General features: G+C 32.9%; 1 protein-coding gene across 1 annotated transcript; it reads left to right on the top strand.

The window, feature by feature from the left end:
- The first annotated feature begins 648 nt into the window (after positions 1-648).
- On the top strand, positions 649-22,112 carry LOC129807592 (uncharacterized). Its single transcript, XM_055856972.1, has 5 exons — positions 649-922; positions 15,618-16,283; positions 19,845-20,053; positions 21,441-21,576; positions 21,649-22,112. Exons 2-5 carry the CDS (start codon positions 16,223-16,225, stop codon positions 21,795-21,797), a joined length of 555 nt encoding a protein of 184 aa, XP_055712947.1. The 5' UTR covers positions 649-922; positions 15,618-16,222; the 3' UTR covers positions 21,798-22,112.
- Positions 22,113-22,435: the final 323 nt, after the last annotated feature.

The following is a 22,435-nucleotide window of genomic DNA, read 5'->3' as shown; positions in this document are numbered from 1 at the left end:
GTTAGGGATTTATCTCGAAGTGATTGTTGCAGCCAGAAATTTGGATAGAAATAAATGTAAAAAAATGTTATTATATAGAGAGAAAGGGAATTTTCATTCTTGTGACATGAAATAAACATAATTATCTATCTATCGCTACAACATTTAAACTATATTTTCTGAACTTTTCATTTAGAAATTTTAAAATTTCGTTGTTAGTGACCTGATTTTCGGTGGACAAGATTACTCAGAGTAAATTCATCTGAAGTCATCGGAAAATTATTACATTGTAACAAATTAAGATTCTGATACGAATAGTAATAATCTAAAGGGTTTTAAGTATCAATCAGTATTTTACCAACACCAAATAGAATCAAACAATAATTCAAATTAGCTCCTACTTTTTTCCTTCATTGCAATGTGTTTTTGACATTAGATACTTATCACTGCACCATGGAGTATCAAACAATTCCTATACGAATATATGTTTATTGTGTGTGTGGGTGGAAATATGCAAAAAGATAAGGGGAATTGTAGCGCTGTTCAAAGTGTTAGAATTAGCTAAGGAACATGCGCAAGGTTTCCCCTCGATAGAAACATTGCCATGGTATTTATCAGTGTATTGAGAAACTAATGTCATTCTACTCCTTTATTCCTTGGAAGCTTCATCACAGTATCCTTCGAGACACCAATGCTGACGCTGGCAGTACCTTTGCCGTATTTCCATCCCTAATATTTCGTCGAACACGTTCGGAAACTGATAACTTAACATCTTAACATTTTTATTAATTTAATTATTTTATGGAGTTTAAAATTGTGCGAATATGTGAAGCTGCTGTGTTACGTAAATGAAAGGCAGTTTTATAATTTATAAATCTGATGTTCAGTTCGTAATAAACTTGATTGTTTTTGAATCGCAGTTTTATGTGAACGTAATTCAAACGTGAGTAAAACCATTGTACAAAAAATTTCAAATTGAAGAAAAAAACTTTAGATATTTTTAACTAAAAAAATATAATAATAATGTTAATCATGGGTTTCAAAGAATGCTGAAATACACTATTGGTGTTATTCTTCTTTTTCTTTACTCTTTCTTTATCAGAACAACATAGGTAATTTTAAATTTGATATATTTATATGAAATATTGACCACATTTTTAAGTAAATTCAAAAGGATACAAGGATCTAAAATATATAGTCTAAAGCAGTCTTCTGTGTAATTGGGAATTAGTTCTTAATTGAGATTTATTATACCCTGAGATGCTGCCAATGATGAACAAAACGACATCCTAATATAATCCTCCCCTTAATTAATGTCTCATTGTAAAGATCCGAAACTTCATATAGATGTTCATATAAACGTGTAAACATCAACTATCAAGATATTTTAGATTTAATTTTTCAAATTTGACAAAAAAAATTAAAGCAATTAATATAATTTAGAAATGAAATTGCTCACAAACATTTTGTTAATATTTTCAAAACAAATTCGGTAGAGGTACATTTTATTACATCAAACCACATTAAAAAAGAATCTAGAAAATTATAAGAATAATTAATGAAGCATTTCACCTTATTTAATATTGCAGTAGGGGAACTGGGGCAGTAGTAATCTGGGGTAGTTGTAACCACTGTGATTTTTTTCATTAATTTTAAGACTCCAGAGGATAAAATCCATAAGCATTCATAGATACCATGGGGATGTATGTCCACAGAAGAATTGGTCAATAAAATCCTAATACTTTAAAAATAAAAATCATTTTTCCCGAAAATGTTGATATTTCAATTATTTTGGTCATTTGGATTTCCACCTGGAAATTAAAAACTGTGTAAAATAATCGAAATGTAGCAATACCAGTTCTTTCCTACATCTTTTAGGATTATATTTATGGATTTACTAGACAAATTGAGATTCTCATTATTTCAAAAGAATTAATAATTGGTCAGAAAACAGCATTTGGGGTAGATGTAACCAGGCAATTTCAATTTCACAAAATGAGTAGGTAAGAGCGGGAAATTGACCTTCATGCGAAATATCTGTAATTCATAGATTACGAAAAAAATTGGTGGCGCTGTGTTAAATAAAAAGTCACATGATGTCAAAATATGGGGAAAATCCATTGAAAAATGTCTTTGATATGCATGCTTTTAGTTTTTTTGCTATTTTAATTATTCTTTGTAAAAAGTGTCATGATTTTTTGAAAAATATACAGTCTTTATATATCTCTTAAGTAATTAAAATAATCGAGAGTGGTGCAAAGTTAATTTCAAGAGTGGGAAAAAAGGTGTTTACATCCTCCCCAGAAAGTGGTTACTTCTACCCCAGGTATTTTGTGAAAAGAGAAAAATGCACAGGGACACAAATTTTATTTTTATGGAAAACTCAATTGTTTTCCAGCATCCGCATTACCCTCGACGAATTGCCTATACCCAAGGGTAAAACATGAGCTAAGAAATATTTTCCAAAAAATCACGGTGTCCTTGGAAAATCACCTCAAATTCGCATCTATCGAAAATGGTTACATGTGCCCCAGTCTCCCCTAAATCGCAACTTTTAAAACTTAAACTTCATAGGAGAATGTGGGCATGGTTCGTACAGAGTGAATTTTCAAACGATGCGAATTTTCTCTTTGTTTGCAAAGAGCTGGTTTACCATTTCTCATTTCGTCTTATGAGGTTAATAATCAACTATCGTATAGGTAAAATATGACGACCTATCTCTTTGCTATGCAAACAAAGAGAAAATTCGCATCGTTTGAAGGTTGACTCTGTGCGAATCATGCCTACATTCCCCTAGTAATTAAACTTTTAGCTGGAATATTCAATAGCGATACTTCAAAACCTTCAATTAAAATTTGACAAGTATTTTTTATTTCGTACAAATTCAAAGTTAAGTTAGAAAAATTTTAATTGGAAATATATGTGTAATATGTGTAATATAAGCTAAATACGAAACCAGGACGCATAATTTTTGAAAATAAAAGATATTGTATAATGAGTTATAAATTTATAATATGAAAATTGTGTTGTATTTTCTAAAATGGTTAGTACTCAAAGTAACTAAATTTGGTTAGATTGATTTTAAACGTTTGACAAATGATTTTTGAAAAATAAATCAGATTACTAAAACTGCTTCTACCTAAACACAGTAAACAATAATTTCAAGAATTTATTTTTATTCGAATGTGTTAGAAATTTTCGTCAAAACGCTCCATTTTGGCATAAATTTCTCACAACGTGTAAAGACCATAAACTAAGGGGGTGAATAAGAAATATGTACACTACCTAGTTCTGAATTTTCCTTGGTATTTCCACAATACATATGAAAATTCTAAAAATCTGTTGAGGAAAGTGGTCATGCTCTGCACGGTCCCAAGCTTCATAATGACTACATTTTTCCTATGTTTCTGAATAAATGTGACTCCGCAATATATCTTAAAAACAGGACACTTTCATAGGAAAAACATATGAAAAATTTAGTCATCATTAAGCTTTGGACCGTGCAAAGTATAGGCACCTTCCCCTACATTGCTTCCAACCAAGTGTTCTGCCCTAGTGGCCCAAGTAGCAGTCGTTGTCAATCTAGTTTTCAATTTTATTCTTTATAATGAAAAACATATATCATATCGCTTGAAGGCCTGATTGAATACGTGCGGAATTTATCTGGCTTTTTTTTTGTCGTAACATGCACGATGAAAAAACATTCTTCTATGATTCTGGTTAAGATTAAAACATCGAATGGTTAATAATCTTTAGATTAGATACAGTGACCAAGGAGATGAAATTTCTGTTTCAAATACAAGAAAAGAACTGACTGAGGCTCCGACTGTTAAAAGGGACAGATAATCCTAACCGGCTTATGTAGGTGAGATTCTTAATGTGAGCTAACTCGGAATGCATGCAAATTCGATTTAGAGCTGAAGTTGGGGGACGCCATTCAGTTATAATGAATCAAATTCGTGAAATTATACAAATTTTGTATTTAAACCAAAATATCAAGGATTTGGATGAACTGACAGAAAAGTGATATATGGCTGAAATGTAGACCAGAATGTTCTCTATAATTTATTATGAAAGTGATTGAACAGACTTCTGTTCGCTTGGTACGTAATTCCAAGAAGTTTTGTGTTTGTGCACAGAGAGTGACAATCACAGCAAGTGATTCCCAAATCCACAATCTGTATAATTTAGCCATAGAACTTGATCTCATCGATTAATCAGAAGCCGAGATAATCAAGGTTGATTGTTTCTGAATTCATTTTTTCGACCAGAGCGCCCCAAGTGTTCATTTGATGAACTTCAACTATATCAAAGAATTGTTGTATTTTGTGAGACTTTCCATTTAAAACCCTATTTTTAAGTGGCTTGGTCGAGTAGAAGCAGTCAAATTGGCATCTGAGTGGTTCCAAAGCGTTATTATGGGAAAAGTCAATTTTTTCACACTTAAACGGCAAAATCGGACAATTATGTCGAAGTAATCATCAAAATCGGTTGATAATTGTAGATAATTGAGGTTATGTGATATTGAAATTGGTTTTTTGCGCCCCTGGTTTTGCTCCCACGAAGTTCAAATGTTCCATAAAGTTATAGCATTTGGTGAAATCTTTCGTTTAAGTCCTTACTCATCAAAATCGGTCAAATGGAACCGGAGGTATGATTTTTTGAATTTCGTGAATTTTGACCCCTCATATCTCCGGTTCTATTGAAACCACAGCGCACTTACGCTTCATTTTGGAAACATCATAGACTGGACTACACACTCTAAAATTTGATTAACTTGCACAATGCCGTTTTTGAGAAAAATGAGTTTAAATTTTGATGAATTTTGACGCTATCGCAACGCCACCTGTGGTGACTTTTTGAACTTCCATCTGAAAGTGCTCATCAAGACGAAACCAAAAACTTAAAATTTAGGTCGCTATGTTAATTAGAACCGGAGATAGAGGCCAGTTAATATTCGAACTTTGACCCCTTATAGCTTGGGTCAGGGGTTATGGATCGACTTAAGTATTTTTTTGTTTAATAGGTATAATCAGCGGCTACAACATACTAAAATTTCAGCCCGATGCACAAAGGAATTTTTGAGTTATTTAAGAGTTTTATGAACTTGTGATGTTAGAAGGGGAAGTAACATTTCACGAGGGCTTTCCAAAACGCCCTCACATTTTAAATTCTGACAATTAGAACCGGAGTTATGGCCATTTTATGATTTTTTTTAGACCCTTATAGCTTGGGTCAGGGGGGTCAGGGGACCTTAAGTTTGGTATTGACCGAAAGCCCTAAGGTCCAGTTATAACATACTAAAAATTGAGCCCGATCGATGCTAGAAGGTCGGAGCTATTGAGAAAACAAAAAAAAATGGGGGCATTCAAAATGGCGGAAGGAGGGGTGGGGGGTGGGGGGATTAAACTATTCTCGTATGCGACAATCATTGGGACATCTCCAAATCTTTGATGGTCTAAACGAGTTATCTTTATATCTTATTCCCTTATCGAAGAAGTTCTGGTTCTACTTCTCGACTCCTGTGAGTCCCAAGGCATATGATCAAATGCTTTCACTGTAGACCCCAACCTGAATCGAGAAAATGTAGACACTTCATCCACAAGAGCAAAGTGGGACGCGTGTGTCTAACAAGATTGATAATCTTATTGCAAACTCAAGAGCTTCTCATAGGCGACTTACCAACTCATCATCTATTGTGGAATTAAACGGCAGGTGTATTCCTTCTTGACTCTTTAAGGACGATTGGAACCGCGGAGTTCCAAAAAAAAATTTCCCTGACCTTATAAAGTTATGTTTTCTTCTAAAAAGTCAGAAAAAATGATTTTTTTATAAGCCTCAATTTATTATACTTTCGCCCTTAAAACGTTGAGAGGATGAATATGAGCTCCTCTCCTTCTGTATCTCCGCTCCATAAGTATTAGAACTTTTTCAGTCAAACGCATAGTCCCGTAGTATAACGCTTAAGTATAAACTTTTACATTCAATTCAATTGTGTTGGATTTTATGTCATAAGCGTGCATAAGCATATGAGAGTGTAGGAGACCCAACAGTGTTGTGCGAAGGTTGAGGAGGAAAGTTTATCGTGTATAATTCAGTAGGGGAAAACGTGCTACCTTCGGACGACTCAAGCTTCGGACAACTCATTTTTTCCCTACATTCATTACGGATTTTACACATAGCTCTTTTCTAGAAATTTGAGGAAATGGATCAGGTACTACAATATTATGATAATGGGCCAAATTAACTGGGCAAAATTACGCGAGGCGCGTAATTTTTCACGGATTTTTGCGGTGCGCGAATTTTTTCGAGGATTTTCGCGGGGCGGGAAATTTTTCGCGAATTTTCGCGGTGCGCGTATTTTTCGTGGGTTATGAATATCTTCGCGGATTCTCACGGGTCGCTGACACAGGCTCTAAACGGATGTAAAGTTTGAGGCATCTATCTTTCATAGTTTCCGAGATAACCGACTTTAAAGATTTTCACACACTTTTATGTATTTCTCATTCAATTTTTTTTCATTTTGAAGCGAAATTTTGCACATATCAAGCCTAAAGGAGGCTGTAAGTGTATGTAAAGTTTGAGTCCCCTATCTCTCATAGTTTTCGAGATAATCGACTTTAAAGATTTTCAGACACTTCTATCCAATTTTCCTGAATAATAACGAAAATAAGTTACATACAGTTTAAACGAAATTTGCATTATTTATTTATAAATATTGTTCGAGTTTGCCATAATCCAAATTTGCAATGAAGGAATCACACCTCTATAAGCTGATCTAGGCTTATCACTGGCTTTTTAAATAAAATTGAGCCTTATTGTGATATAATTTATGTTTTCAATCTGTTTGTGAAGCTAAATTATATCACGACAAGGCTCAATTTTATTTATAAATAGGTGAAATATCCCAGGTGCCCCACTTCCCCCTACGAGTGTTCTAAAGTTAATTATTTAACTAATCAACTAATATATGTGTGAATAAGAATGCAATCAAAATTCTGTATAGTAAAAGTTATTCTGACTGCATTCCCATTTACAAATATCTGCCACAGTTGTTAAAATTAAAATCATTGAAATCAATTACCCAACATTAGCTCTTATAGAATACTTCAACTAATACTACTTCACCACACTAATATTGTGTATTTCGCATAATTCTTATTTTCTTTCGATAGTATCCTACTCTTCAAAAGAGCTAATGTAATCAATATATGAATTCTTATACCACTGTGATTGACTATTTTATTTTGTCTCAATTTTTTGTTATATACCATTAATATGACATTGATTTAATTTGCGTGCTTTTTCTCCTTTTGCTCTTTTCAGTATTGAACTGTATATATATATATATATATATATATATATATATATAGTTATAATACGTGCACAGAAAGTTCAGAAAAAAAACTTTGAGTACAAGTAAACGATCTATAAAAGCGAATTGGATAATATGTATAATCAGTTTATATTTGATTGATGGTACTAATTCATATCGAAATTTATTTTCAAAAAAAGGAACCTGTAAGTCGATATAAATGTAGGGGATACCGGGGCACTTTTAGCCAGCAGATGAGGCTTTTTTTTTCGCGTATGATTTGTAAAAAAAATGATAAGAGTTTTCCAATGTTTTTATGTTATGTTATGTTATGTTTTTATGTTATTATTATTATTATTATTATAAGTATGACACATTAGCCACACGTGCTCCGGCCTGGGTAGATATAGCCACTTTTGAGGTACTAATTGCCACCACTTTTCCAAACGAAATTTTAAACTGGGTATTCCAAATATTGTTTCGCTTGATACACTGAATCCCACTGATGCTAAATATGTCTTAAACCTAAAGGAAAAGGCTTTAGCCGACTTTTTTATGACATTTTTGTAATTGCGGCAAAATTGATGAAAACATCCTGAAAAAATCTATTTCACAAATAGTTCAACCGAATGGCAATATTGCTTAGAATATCAATAGTACTTTTTCATCTAACAATTATTCATGTTAGTGAAAAATCATTGATAGTTTTAGCCCACCACGAAAGAGTGGTTACATCTGCCCCGAGGGCTGTTTCAGTGTTTCTCATCTTATAGAAAAAAGTAGATAATTATTGTCCAAGTGAAAAATATCTCTTAATTAACTTTATTAAACCAGAAACAAAGTAAAACTATGAGATTTTGACTAACAACTTAGAAAACCAAATGCTGGGCCAAAAACGGTGACATCAAAATAACAATTTTATACCCATTTTATTAAAATGCTTCTAAATTGTAGGATAACAGGATCAGACTTATAAATATTTCTGGGAATATGGGAATGTTTTCCTGCTTTCATTAAAAAATACTTTGCTAAATGTACATTTTAAGGGATACGAGAAAAATTCACTGTCTACTTCTACCCCTGGCTAATTGTACCCCGGTCTCCCCTATATGTGCAGCTAAAAACATAATTATATATCTATATATATATATATATTAGATTAGTTTATATGACATATTGCTTTTGTAAACTATCTATCGTGAATTAAGTGAATGTGAAATAAATTCACGCATATTGTTGCGACCTGTTCGCCCACGCCTTGAAACAAGAATCGTTGTGAAATCTTCGAACTCATGAACACAACACTCTTCTTCTTGTTTTGAATTCATAAACAAATTTGTTCGAGTAAGAAAATGGAGGACAATGGGAAGTTACTTTTGAGATATAAAATATAAGTCCCGATTTCTAGCATTTTGCAAAGCCCGTACAGTTTTCCACCCTTTCCTTAACCCATTCAGTCAATGTACCGGAAATACTTGAGATTGAATGTTCATATTTTGGGATTGGTTTCATACAGATTAATAGATGAATTTTTTGAAAAGAAAAAAATTTTATCTATTATGGAGGCGCGGGGAGCCTCTGTCAAACACACGTCTTAACGGTCACTGAATTTAAATGCTGTGCATTTATTCATTACAAACTCTATTGCTTTAGATAGAGTAACTAACCAAGAAAATCAATTGGCAACTAGAATTCAAATTAGGAAAGAGGAAAGAGGTCAATTTTAACAAATTTGACAGGATGTCGTATTTTCCGTCCGCCATTTTAAGCAAAAATTTTGCATGACCTTCCGCGAAGCAAGATAACAATAACAAAATGTATTTTCATCTCTGTCGGATTATTTTTCCTAAGTAATTGAATAACTAACGTTACTAAAAATCCATTCCCGACAGCAATTCGGATAACAGTTGCCCAGGAATAAATTATCTAAAATCCCTCAATTTGCGTGTGGTGTATAATACCATGGTAAGGAATGGGTTAAAATAATATTTTTTTTTTATAAAATATATAGCACATAAGCAACTATAACTTAAAAAATAGTTTTTTAATAGTTTTATGTTACTTTATAAAAGCAAGCAAAATTGAAAAATAGGCAGAATTACCTTCAACGACGATGAGCCGTATCGTCCGCAGTATATTTAAGAATTAACACAATATTGCCTATCGCAATATAAGATTCAATAAACTATGAGAAGAAAAATATAATGTTTTATAAGAATTTTTTAACCCTTTATTATGATTTTTAAAAAATTTTTCTTTGTAAAATATTAAATATTTTTAATTATAAATTTGTTGATTTTTTGCGGTATACGTTTCAAAAACATTGTTACAAAACTGTTTTTTTTTTATTTGAGATTTTCAGATTTTACTGCTCGAACTCCACAATCTCGATTTTTTCACAGCAAAAACTTTACAGATTCTATTTCCCGGGGACCACTTTTCTTATCAAATCTTCGCGTTTCAGACGACTTCTAAGAAATGATGTCACGATGATTGTCCTTATGACTGTCCATTTGTCTGCCTGTCCATCTGTTTGTGAAATAGTGACTTGTAACCTTCGAAGGCCCCTATAAGTCATACCCGAGACCATTCACATGCCCACCTCATTTCCCCCCACCTCTTCCCTTTCCCGGCAAAACCATGTTTTTAGGTTTGTTCGGAAACGCGCCGAGCGAATTTTTCGATTTTTGGATATGTTTTAGAGGATTCTTAGGCGAACATTTTGTCCATATACGAAAATATTGTTGAATCATTGAAAGGTAAGATTAAGAAAGGTTCTAGAGAGCATATATCTCAACCCAACGGTATCATGTTTATTTTTTTATAATATATTTTTTTTATATTATTTTATATATTATATATTAAAATAATTTTTAGAATATAATATATTATATTATATAACGATATCAGTTCGTTGGAAAGGTATTGGAATTCTTGACAACTTTGAACCGATTCAATTGGTTATGAACCGAAATTTAATTATTTCTATGATATTCTGTGTAATGTTTTGAATGATTTATGAATCGGTTCAAATTGGTTGTGAACCGAAAATGAACCGACAAGCAATTTGGAAAGTGCTCGAACTCGTAATTTCAAAAGTACTTATGCACCATTTATCGTTTACCGGTTCACAATCGATTTCATAAGTTCACAATCGATTTGAACTGCTCTATAAATCACTCAAAAAAAATAGTTATCGGTTCCAGTAAACGAGCCCAAAAATTATTTTTAAGAATGATTCAACGGTATTTTCGTACATAGACGAAATGTCCGCCTGGGACAACCTTTAAAAAATATCCAAAAATGAGAAAAAAATCTCATTACACGTTTTCGAGCAATCCCAAAACAACATGGTTTTGATTGGAAATGGAAAGGGTGGGATAACGGAAATGAGGGACATATTAATGGTCATAGGGCCGACATATAGAGAGTCGCCAGAAGATCCCAAGTCTCTATCTGTAACCTTTTGTGCTCTAGACGTGATAACGACCGGATCGGACGGACAAACAGTGTGTGTGTGTTTGTGTGTGCATGAGTGTGTGTAACTGAAAATCGAGGGAATATACTTCTCTCTCTGTGGAATTCGAGCAATGAGACTGAAATAATTTTATGCACTATTTATTAAGGTACTAGAGTAGAAACATAATTAATATCTTGTTTAAGATCCATATGATTATACCTATAATATTTTATTACTAATTTAGATTTTTTCTTGTATAAACGAGAAAAGTGAAAAATGTGGTAATTTGAACATATCAGTGGATATAAAAAAAAATAGAATTGGAGAAGGAGCTAACCCCACAAGAGTAGTAAAACAAATACGAGAAATTTTCCGCATGGCACGTACTCAATTTTCAACTTCAGTAACTTCAAGTTGATTAATATTTTCTACACATATAGGAAAGTATACCCTACACGTATTTGTAGACAAAACTGATATTCACGAAAGTTGGCTTTGAATTGGCTTGCACATGAGCATAAGGTCATCAACTTTAAATTGAACATCCTTTATTTTAATTAATTTATGAATGGCATTATAAATACATGATGTTTCTTCTAACAGAAAAAAGAATGAATTAGAAAACATGGCAGTGTTCTAAAGCTCAAACTCGTGTTTTGACATCAATTTAAATTATACTTTAATGAGAGTTAGATTTTATGTCAAACAGATACAAAATTTTTAATTGATTATTCTTTATTATGTCATATAAAAATTGACATTGAAGGAGTTTCAATAAAACAGAATCCAAAAGCTAGTGGTAAGCCTAGACTAGCTTATTGTAGGTAAGATCCTCAAGGTGAGCAAACTCGGATTGCATGCAAATTCGATTTGGAACTAAAGATGAGGGATTATTATACTGTAGGAGAATATTGGCATGGTTCGCACAGAGTGAACCTTCGAACAATGCAAATTTTCTCTTTGTTTACAAATAGCTAGTTCGTCATTTATTAGCCATAAAATAGATAATTTATTAAGCTCATGAGACGAGATGAGAAATGGTAAGTCATCTCTTTGCAAACAAAGTGAAAATTCACATCGTTTGAAGGTTCACTCTGTCCGAACCATGCATATATTCCCCTAATTTGGAATCAATTTCAGAAAAATTGCAATTTTTTATTTAAATCAAAATATCTAGGATGTAAATGAACTGACAGAAAGATGATAGTGGAATATAGAACCGAATCTTCTCTATAACTTTTCTAAAAAACTAATCTTATCGGTTGCTCGGTAGCCGAAAATTATTCAATTTATTATCAAAGAATTATGTAATTTTGTAAGAATTATCTTTTAAACCTTATTTTAAGAGAAGGTTGAATGTTACCAGGACACGAAATTAGTGTTGTCACAACTAAAATCCAACACTCGAATCAACCAACCCTCATATGAGGCTTGGTATTACGCTTGAGGCTTCTTCCAACACTCATGAATGAGAAATTCAAGCCTCATTGAGTGTAAGAACTTTCCAACGGCTTCCAGTCAGTGTTGCTCTGTCACTAAGAAAATCAGAATCTCAGAATTGTCAAATGGCATACAAAATATTAATTCACAGTGCAATTATTTTGCAAAGTGGTGATAGTTTTCGCGTGTTTCTCAATAATTATAATAGTGGAAATTAGGAGGAAAAGCTCCTCCGGTAGAGAGGTGTGTTGTGATTCGGAAAAAGACAGTGCCGACAGAAATAAGTTGAAAATTAAGGAGTGTTTTGCATGAAAATTGAATGAACTATATTTTTGGAAAATTGAGTTTTGTGGTTCAGAGGGCTTGCTTAAGTCTCTGGAGTGTTGTGTGATGAATATTTGTGTGGAAAAGACTTGAATAGTGAAATTTTTAGAATATTTGTTTACGATGTTGCATCCCAATAAAAAAAATTTTGACATGTCGGATGTTTCACCAAACAATAGTCGGATAGCTAAAATTCTTGAAAAAGTGTGTGTTGAGTTCGGTAAAAATCGACAAAATTTGCTAAGAAATTAGAAAATAATAGCAAATGAAAAAAATTTATTGTGAAAAAAGCTTGTACGGTGTTAGTGACGTTAAAATTATTAAGTGAAATTGACTTCTTTATTAGAATTCGAATACGTCGATTTTGTGTCTATACGGCAGACACTCACGAGTGTTCATGAAACACTCGATGAACACTTATTCGAGCGTTGGCGGTAGTCTCATAATAGAAATATCAGGTTTGTACCAAGACTCATACGCTCAATCATGATGAGAGTTTAACCAAGCCTTAGTGCGACTTGTTACAACACTCATTAAAAAAAATACCTGAAATTCAACACTCAATGTAGCGAATGTGTGTATTATCAAGTCTCATTTCAGGCGGAGTTATTTTAACACTCATTTCCACACTTATTTATTTGAAGACCTTCTCTCAGTGTTATTGTGGGAAACTTTTTTTTAACACTAAATCAACAAAACGGGCAGATGTCATAATCTGAACAAAAAAGTGATGTTTGAACAAAATACAGATATAAATGTCCTCTACAATTATGCCGAATCATGAAGATCGGTTGAACAAGAAACGTGATAATTGATTTTGTAATACGATAATTAGTTTTTCGACTGTGACGCCGTAGCCGTAGCATAGGTCCTACGAAGTTCAAATGTTCTAGAAAATTGTTGCGTTTTGCGAGACCTTTGATTTGCACCCTCACACGTCAAAAGCAGTAGAATAGAACCGGAGATATGATTTTTTGAATTTCGTGAACTTTGACCCCTAATATCTCCGAATCTATTTTAACCATAGCGAACCCACACAAATTCATAGAAACTTCATAGCATCGTCTACAACACTCTAAAATTTGATTAACTTGCACAGTGGCGTTTTTGAGAAAAATGAGTTTGAATTTTAACGCGATTACAGCGCCATCAGTGGTGAATTTTTGAACTTTCACCTGAAAGTTCTGATCGAGACGAAACCAAAAACCCAAAATTTAGGTTAAAATGTTAATTAGAACTGAAGATATAGACCGATAAATTTTCTAACTCTGACCCGCTTATAGCTCGTCAGGGGTTATGGATCGACTTAAGTATTTTTTTTTTGGTTTAATAGATATAATCTGCGGCAACACCATACTAAAATTTGAGCCCGATGCACAATGGATTTTTTGAGTTATTTAACTTAGAAAATTATTTTTTTTTCTTTTTAACAATAGCGCTTATAGCGATGGTTTTATGAACTTGCACTGTTAAAAGAAGAAGTGAAATTTCACGAGAGCTTTCCAAAATGCCCTTACTTTTTAAATTCTGACAATTAGAACGGTAGTTATGGCCATTTTAAAATTTTTTTTGAACTCTTATAGCTCGGTAGGGGCCTTATTCAGGCAGGGGACCTTAAGTCTGGTACTGATCGACAGCTCTAAGGGCCAGATTTCGTGCCCTTAGAAACGTGCGAGAATTTGGGCCCGATGAATGTCATAGGGGCGGAAATGTTGAGAAAACAAAAAAAATGTGCGTATTCAAAATACCTGCAGGAGGGGTGGGGGCTGGGGGTCAATACACAAAGTTGCAATTTTCACCCGATATATAACCTTTGTAAAAGTTGTAAAACCGTAAGTTGATATCTTTCTTAGTTCCGGAGCTACTAAGCATCAAAAAGCGACCGGTCGGACGCACGGACGGACGGTGGCACGGACGGGAAAGATTTTTAGCCATCCATATATTCGTGATCAGTAAGTGGCCGAATACATTTTGTCAAAAATTGGGGCTGATCGGATGAGGACATGAGATTTTGTTAGGATTATAGTTGCTGAGATTGTTACACTGAGAGAAATCTGAAAAAGTTAAAATAACATTCCGGAAATGTTAATTTTACCCTGCATTATTGATCCGAAAACGGTGTAAATATTACACTTTTTAGGTGTATTATGGGTTAAAGTTACCCACTCTTTCGTGTTGATTTTACCCTTAAAAGGTGTAAAATTAACATTTAAAAATGTTGATATATTTTTATACCCAAAAAGTGTTAAAGTTATGGCGAAAAAAAGTTAAACGCAGCCTTTTTTTCTCAGTGTAAGAATATGACCTAACATTTTGGATTCCGCGAATATCTGATAATATAAAGGTCTTAGGAAAAGTCATTGTCTTTAGTATTTAAATTAGGATTTACTTTTGTGTTACCTTTTAAAGCGCTGGAACCGTCTTTTTTCTTCAGTAGTGGTCAAATTCTCGAACATAACCAGTGTTGTCGGGCTTCTGCACTGAAAGATTCCCCAGGGAGACCAAGGCTTATCGCGGCCAATTACCCGGCAGTGCCCTAGCTCTGTGCCCCCATCCGAACACTTCCAGCCTATGTTACCGACTAACTGACAGTGTCGCTTGTCAGCCAATCCTCCACACGATGGGCAACAGAACTATATCACCAGTAAAAGGCCTTGATTATGGAGCGAGAGGCGGGAAATATGAATTTTCCGCGAATAAGGAAGGGAATCCACAAGTTGGGCTCTATTTCGCTATCAGGTGGAAAATCTGGACAACATCAGTCACAACTGGTTACTGTCTATTTCGTTTGTCGATTGCTTAATTAATCAGAAATTTAGCAATGATCATATCTAATTAACTCGTATAACACTCCAATTAATTTGTATTAATCCTACACACTTTCCCTTCTTTAATCCAGTAAGGCAATAATTATCTTTAACCAGTAACCAGTCAAAAACTTATCTGTTTACGCTTGTGAACTTGGATTCACGTTAATAATTTCTTTTTGTGTTTGGAGGGGAAAATATGGACAGTATTACTTCTCTCAAAATCATTTGGGGAATAAAGGGAAGTTATAGGTACTTAACTGAAATATATTTTCTTTTCATATTTTTGCAGAAGTGGACATGTGGAACGAGGATTTTTAAGGAAACCAATGGTTGGAGAATTTCACTATATTGGACTACACGTGAAAGATCGTCTTAATAGTTACGAAATATTACACAGTGAATATCATACAACATGAAAGAGACAGTACAAAAAGAATTCTATAAACCGTGAAATTCTTGTGCAAGAATCTTGCATCGTGGTACATACGTTCACTATGGCATGTGATTCAGAATGAAGCTGATAACATTTCAGTGGCAGGATATTTGCATAGACGATTCTGTGTAGTAGTGTAAAAAGACAGGAAAGAGTGAGCATAGAGACAGGACAGAGTGTAGGGAGATGTGTGTGAGTTGTCGCATTTAAATTGCGATAGTTTATGGTGAAGAAGGCGCACTTCGTGTGGTATCTGTCACCTGTTCGAGAGGGAAGTTTGTCCCGCTGTAGCCATCTGGGGTGAGCTGAAGGCGCTGAACAGGCAACCCACGCCTAGATTGTCCTCCTTTCCAAATAATATTCCGGGTCTTTTCTCACCCGTGAGGCAGAAGCTAGTGTGCTCAAATCAACCCAGCATATGTGCATATATCGGAGGACGATAGTGTAAAGCAACGTGAAATATGTGGCACCCAAGGGTTGTGGATTTACAATCCTCAATTCTCTGTTTGCTGATAGCTGCAGGTAATGTAGCGGAAATTGTCACAGAGCCCTTGCAAATCCATACACAATTTTCACTTTAAGACATTTTCAATTTACATTTAAAAGGGTCACAATTCATATGAATGCCAATATTTATTGCTCACTTTATTTAATTCACTCACCTTTTAAATTCTATGTTAGTTTCCCACCTCATCTAAATACAATCGAATTTTACATAAATCTTTCTTAAATTTATTTCCAACATCCCATTTATATAGTCTGAAGATTAAGGTACCAAAATGTTATATGGTTAACAAAGAGAGTGGAGAGGTTTCAAAAATGCAACACACGGGACAAATTTACTTTTATTTTTTCTTTATTTTGAGATATTTAATTATTTAGAAAAAAGACCTAAATAGTGCCATCATATTCTACATATATAGGTATAGAAGAAATGAAATCAAAAAGTCGTGATTGTTATGTAGGAGAAAATTTATTTCTGTATAATCATTTTTATATATAGCTCAGATTAAAAGAGAAAGTAAAATATACAAAAACCATCAATTTTTATTTATAACGATTTTTCAATTCCGACAATATATTTTGTAAAAATTTCAGAATCATGATGTTTTGAGATAATAATATCACGATATCCATTTTTTCGTTAGTATCTTACTCACCTAAAGGCCAAGTGCCAAATAAATAATGACTTCCGGTCCTTGAAGAAACCCTCTTCGAGTCAAATATATGGCTATTGGCTATTTTTTAGAAACAGATACGTTTTCTTCATATGTTTTCCATTCACATTAGCTTCTTCCGATATCATGTAGCTTAAAATGGGGTAATGTGAATAATTTTTATATAGAATTTTAAGATTTTCTCACTGTTTTAAATGTTCAAAAGAAAAACAACTGCGAAGAAAAACAGTTCCCTTTTCTTCTTACTAGTATTTTTTTTCTATTTCGTTTTCTTAATTTTGTCTTTGTACTTCTGAAATTTTTACAATCCGATTTCACCCTATTTGGTATAATTTCTTTTTTTTGCATATTTCGTCGGTAATCCAAGCAAACAATTTGTTCATGTATACTATCATCGCGGAAATCTGGTAGTACACTGACAATAAAATGAGAGTTCAAAATTAATTAAGGAGATGAACTCCCTCTGGATGCGTCAGGAGGTGTGATCCCAGGACCGGAAAACACAGAATTCTTTTCTTAAAGCGCTGATGCTTTGGTACAGCTTTGACGCATCTGGAAGGACTGCATTTCTCAATTAATTTTGAGCTATCATCGGAAAATTCATCATCTAGAATTTTTCAAAATTTAAGTTTAAAAACTCCATATGTATAACGGCGTTATCACACTTGCACATTAAAATTTTAATATGATTCACATTAATTGTCGCTTGTGAGCGTCCAAATATGTTATTTGTGTCTTTGAGTCACTTAATATTTGGAGTTTTTCTATTTATTGATAAAGAAGTGAACTTGGCCTGCAAAAATAAGCTTAAATTTACCTAAAGCATAAATATTTTTCACATTAAAAAATTAAAGAGAAAATCGCATTAATTTTTCGCATTAATGCTATAAATCAATTTATATCAAATTTTGCGGGCCAAGACTAGCTTTTTATCAACAAATAGATCAAATTTTGAATACAAAATGATTCAAACATACAAATTACACATTTGGACTCTCACCAGCGACAATTAATGTGAATCATATTAAGATTTTAATGTGCAAGTGTGATAACACAGTAAGATATATATTTTTCTGGTAATCAATTGACCCATAATTTTTGCTGCTTGAACTCCACAGAGAGAGTATCGATGGCTCCATTCCATACTATGCTAAGTCGACTCAGCCTTTGAACTATGGGACTACATTTGTATACTATTTTCACATACTTATAAAGATAACTGGGTATTAACGTATTGTAATTTTACAATGCAAAACAATTGTGGAACTGAATAAAATATTTAAAAATCCAGCTTCTTTAAGAAATATAAGACAAATTGTATATCAATGTAGCGCCACAGCCTGGCCACAGCTCAAAATGCCCCACCTCTCGCTAATTAATTGTACTGGATCACTAAGGCTATTTTGCATATTTTTTTCAGTTTACATGTCAGAATAATTTTAATAATTTGAAACTACACAAAATGGGTATTTCGGTTACTTACAATTAAATTTCACTTTAAAAATTATTTCTTTAAGAAATTCGATAATTAAAAATAATTCAATTAATAACGTTTATATAAAATAAAAAAAATATAAAAATTTAGCATGACAGTAATAATATGAATATCTCTTCTCTTATTGTATACTATGTGTAAATACAAAATAAAATGTTCCCTGAAATTTGTTCATCTTGCATTCACTCTCATCATCCCTCGCTGTTTTTCTTCATGCTCACACTCTCGTATTTATGTAAAGGAATTGATTGTGTGGTAGATTCTTTGACGATATAAGAAGGGTAGCGAAAATTTGCAAAGAAGGGGAGACGGAAAGAATGTGAATGACTCACATCCTATGCATGACTCAGTCATTGTGATTTTTCTTCATTTCTGTGAATTTTACGAAAAAATAAAATTAGTTAAGTAATTATTGTGAAAAAGTTCTTAAATTTCAACATCAATGGACTGTTTAAAAGTTAATGATTTAAAATTATTTTTGTTTTCTTGAGTATTATATATTTTAGGATGATTAAGGTAAAACCATATTATTATTATTAAGCGTATCGGAATACTTGTTACAATATATAATCGTGTTATATTGCTGTTGATTTCGTGATGGAAGAATCCGCTAAGTCCGTATAGAGTGCCCAGGAGCGCCTACCCCGCAAAGTGGATGCTTCTTCCATTCTTGAAGGATTTTTTAAGCAGAGGTGGTGCATTAATTATTACGTTTTATCAGAGTGAAAATGTCTTTTTCCTGATATTCAGTTGTTTGCTTGCACCAGGCGGGACTCGAACTCACAACTGTGTGAGTCGAGTCAGTGTCAGTGATCTCATCCGGCTAAGACCTAACGGTCTTTTCTATTGCACCACTGCTATTGCGTGATCTCCAAAACTATATTGAATTAAACCATATTATTGAATTTAAATTTCGCATGTTTTAACTCCAGTTTATCGCGCTATCTGTGTGGTGGATTGCATCTTCAGCATTCTTACGACCATAGATAGGCCGTGATACCATGTGGCCGTCCTTAACCCCTCTTCCTAACTTATTGTGTAGCGCCATTCATTATTCAGAGGACAGTTTGCCCTAACTATTATAATAAACAGAATTAAATTGAATGTGATATTACAGAAGATTTTGTTATTAAAATTGTAACCTTATATGACACATAACACAATCTAAATTCGGTACTACATATCTTGATTTTTTCTTGACAGACGGAAGTAAAAGATTTGTCGACGGAAATAAAATGGAAACAGTTTATTTATATTAAAAAGAAATGTTATTTTTAATCTTCAAAAAGGAAGACTTTACCCTGATCCAATCTTTTTAAGATTCAAATAATATAAATAAAATAACATTGTAGAATAAAATTTAAAGTTTTTTTCTAACATTTTTAATAACTGTTCCATTCTCTTTATTAGAATTTGGAGCGGCTCTACGAGATGTTCGTGTCACAATACCAGTAGCAATCAAGAAAGGCGATAACGCTAATCTAATATGTAATTACGATATGGAAGGCGATATATTATACTCAGTAAAATGGTATAAGGGCCGTCGTGAATTTTATCGATACACCCCGAAGGAAAATCCAGCTATGAAAATATTCCCACAACCCGGAATATCTGTGGAAGTGAGTACCATATTCACATCTTCTCTTGCGTCACAATTATATAATTATATCCAAACTCTTAGTCCCACTTATATACACCACTATAACTTTATTATGAAAAATATGTACTAATCGTCTGACCTAGCCTTATCTGATTTCAGCTAATTATTTATCGTTAAATGTTTAACAAAATGTTTTATTTTATATGTACATATATATTGAGCTTTTTAAAAGTTTCTGTGTATACCTTCCAATATTCATAAATTAAGATAATAAACATTTCAAATTTAAACAAATGGACAGATTTGTATGTTTGCACGCGCCAATTTAAAATATTCATATCCAACTAATATTTTTGGATAAATGCAAACATTATTCGTGTATTGTCAATGTCTTATCCATTCGTCGTTTTGTAGATTTATTTCACTTTTTTCTTAGAAAAGATGCATTTCCGTTAAGACATTTTTTATTCCTTAAACTCAATGGAGTTAAAATTCGTCGGTTTTCCAGTTTAATACACTTCCTTAATATATTTTGAGATATTATATTTAATATTTTAGAATGGTGATTCCGAAAATTTGAAAAACGAAAAAAATCGTTGAAGTTCTATTACATCTTGAATCTTGGGTGAACCTCGACATCCAACAATCGCATCTAAGAACGTTTCCTGTCAGAAAATTATGTTATATTGCACAAATCCCTTAAAAAAATCCATTACCATGAAATTATACTATCATCTTTTAGGAATGATAATACTTAATGATAATAAAATAATTTATTTCCTTATTAATATTATTATTATTATTTTCCTAATAATGATAAAGAGCTCCTAAATGATCTCAAACAGGCTTATCCTGTCGTCCCCGTGTCAACGCACTCCGAGTCAAACCAAACATTAACCGTTGTGCTTCTCTTTTATCGCGCCTCTCCACGTAAAGGACTCGTTACTTGTTACTAGACTAATACTATAACCCCACAAGACCTGCACTAAATTGTTCAGTCTGTGAGCATTAACGATTTCGTTATCCATGATCTTTCTTAATTAAGAATAATTATTGTCTTATTATTTGTAAGATTTTTTTGCAATCTGTTCGATCATTTCTTATATTCTGATTTGGTATCATATCTGTTTCGTATTTCCGGCCCTTAATTAGGATTCATTTATTGAGATGTGATCACTCCCGAGAGAATTCTCACTGTCCATTTTTGTGAACATTGACAAAATCGTAGCTCAAATAGCAATACTTTCTTATAAATTTTGCTTGTAAAACAATTTAGCTTTTCAAGTTTTTTTTTAAAGTTCAATATAATTTGTTATGGTATATTTTGTATTAGATATGCTACACGTTGTTTAAGTTTTTCAACACAAGTAATAAAACAAAATGACATACTTTCTGTCATATTTAAGCGAACGCTTTCCAACGAGAGTCAAGTTGTTTTGACTGCCGTAGATACATCAATGTCTGGAAAATTTAGCTGTGAGGTATCAGCAGATGCTCCTTCCTTCCACACAATAATTGTTTCCGGTGACATGGAGGTAGTAGGTAATTTTAAATAAGTTGTAACCACAAAATCAAGATATTTAATGCAATTTATGTTTTTATATTTTTCAACAGAAGTTCCAGAGAAAAGGCCATCAATTACAGGTATGCATTGGCGGTATAGAATAGGAGATACGTTAAAAGGAAATTGTACTTCACATTACTCGAAGCCAGCAGCAAATTTAACGTGGACAATAAATGAACTTCCGGTAATTGTAAAATAATATAAAATGAACAGATAAACGTTGATCAGTTTATTGTAGGTGAAATTCTTATTGTGAGCACTCATTATGCATGCAAATTCGATTTGGAACTTAAGATGAGAGACATACAGCAATTTGGAAGAAAATTGCTGAAAAATTGCAAACTTATTATTGAAATCAAAATATCCTAAGATATAAACGAACTGACAAAACGATGATAGTGGAATATAAATAGTCTAGAATTTCCTCTATAATTTTGCCCCAAAACTTGAACTTATCGATTGCTTGGAACCGAGAAAATTCAATTTATTTGTTTTGATACACATTTTTTTTAAACCAAACCATCATCAAAGAATAATTTAATTTTATGATATATTTATATTTTATATATATATATATATATATATATATATATATATAAAGACATAAAACTTATTTTAAATAACGTAGTCGAGTAAAAGCGGCCATATCAGCACTTGCGTACTTTCTCAGCGTTATTTTGGGAAAAATAATTCTCTTACACTGAAACGTAAAACGACTAAATCGGACAGATGGTATAATCTGGTCTAGAACCTTCTGGGTCTAGAACCGGAGATTGGGGCCGGTCAATTTTCCAACTTTGACTCCTTATAGCTCGAGTCAGCGGACATTGAGCGACT

The sequence above is a fragment of the Phlebotomus papatasi genome, chromosome 3, assembly GCF_024763615.1.
Source record: "Phlebotomus papatasi isolate M1 chromosome 3, Ppap_2.1, whole genome shotgun sequence".
NCBI lineage: Eukaryota > Metazoa > Arthropoda > Insecta > Diptera > Psychodidae > Phlebotomus > Phlebotomus papatasi.
The sequence above is the reverse complement of the archived record's forward strand: the minus strand, read 5'-3'. Positions and strand labels throughout refer to the sequence as shown.

What these genes read in the sequence shown, in the direction of transcription:
- LOC129807592 (XM_055856972.1), top strand. Translation starts at nt 16,223, where the DNA reads ATGTGGCACCCAAGGGTTGTGGATTTACAATCCTCAATTCTCTGTTTG. An exon ending in CTGTTTGCTGATAGCTGCAG is followed by an intron (nt 16,284 to 19,844) that starts GTAATGTAGCGG and finishes TCTCTTTATTAG; the next exon opens with AATTTGGAGCGGCTCTACGA. An exon ending in CGGTGACATGGAGGTAGTAG is followed by an intron (nt 21,577 to 21,648) that starts GTAATTTTAAAT and finishes ATTTTTCAACAG; the next exon opens with AAGTTCCAGAGAAAAGGCCA.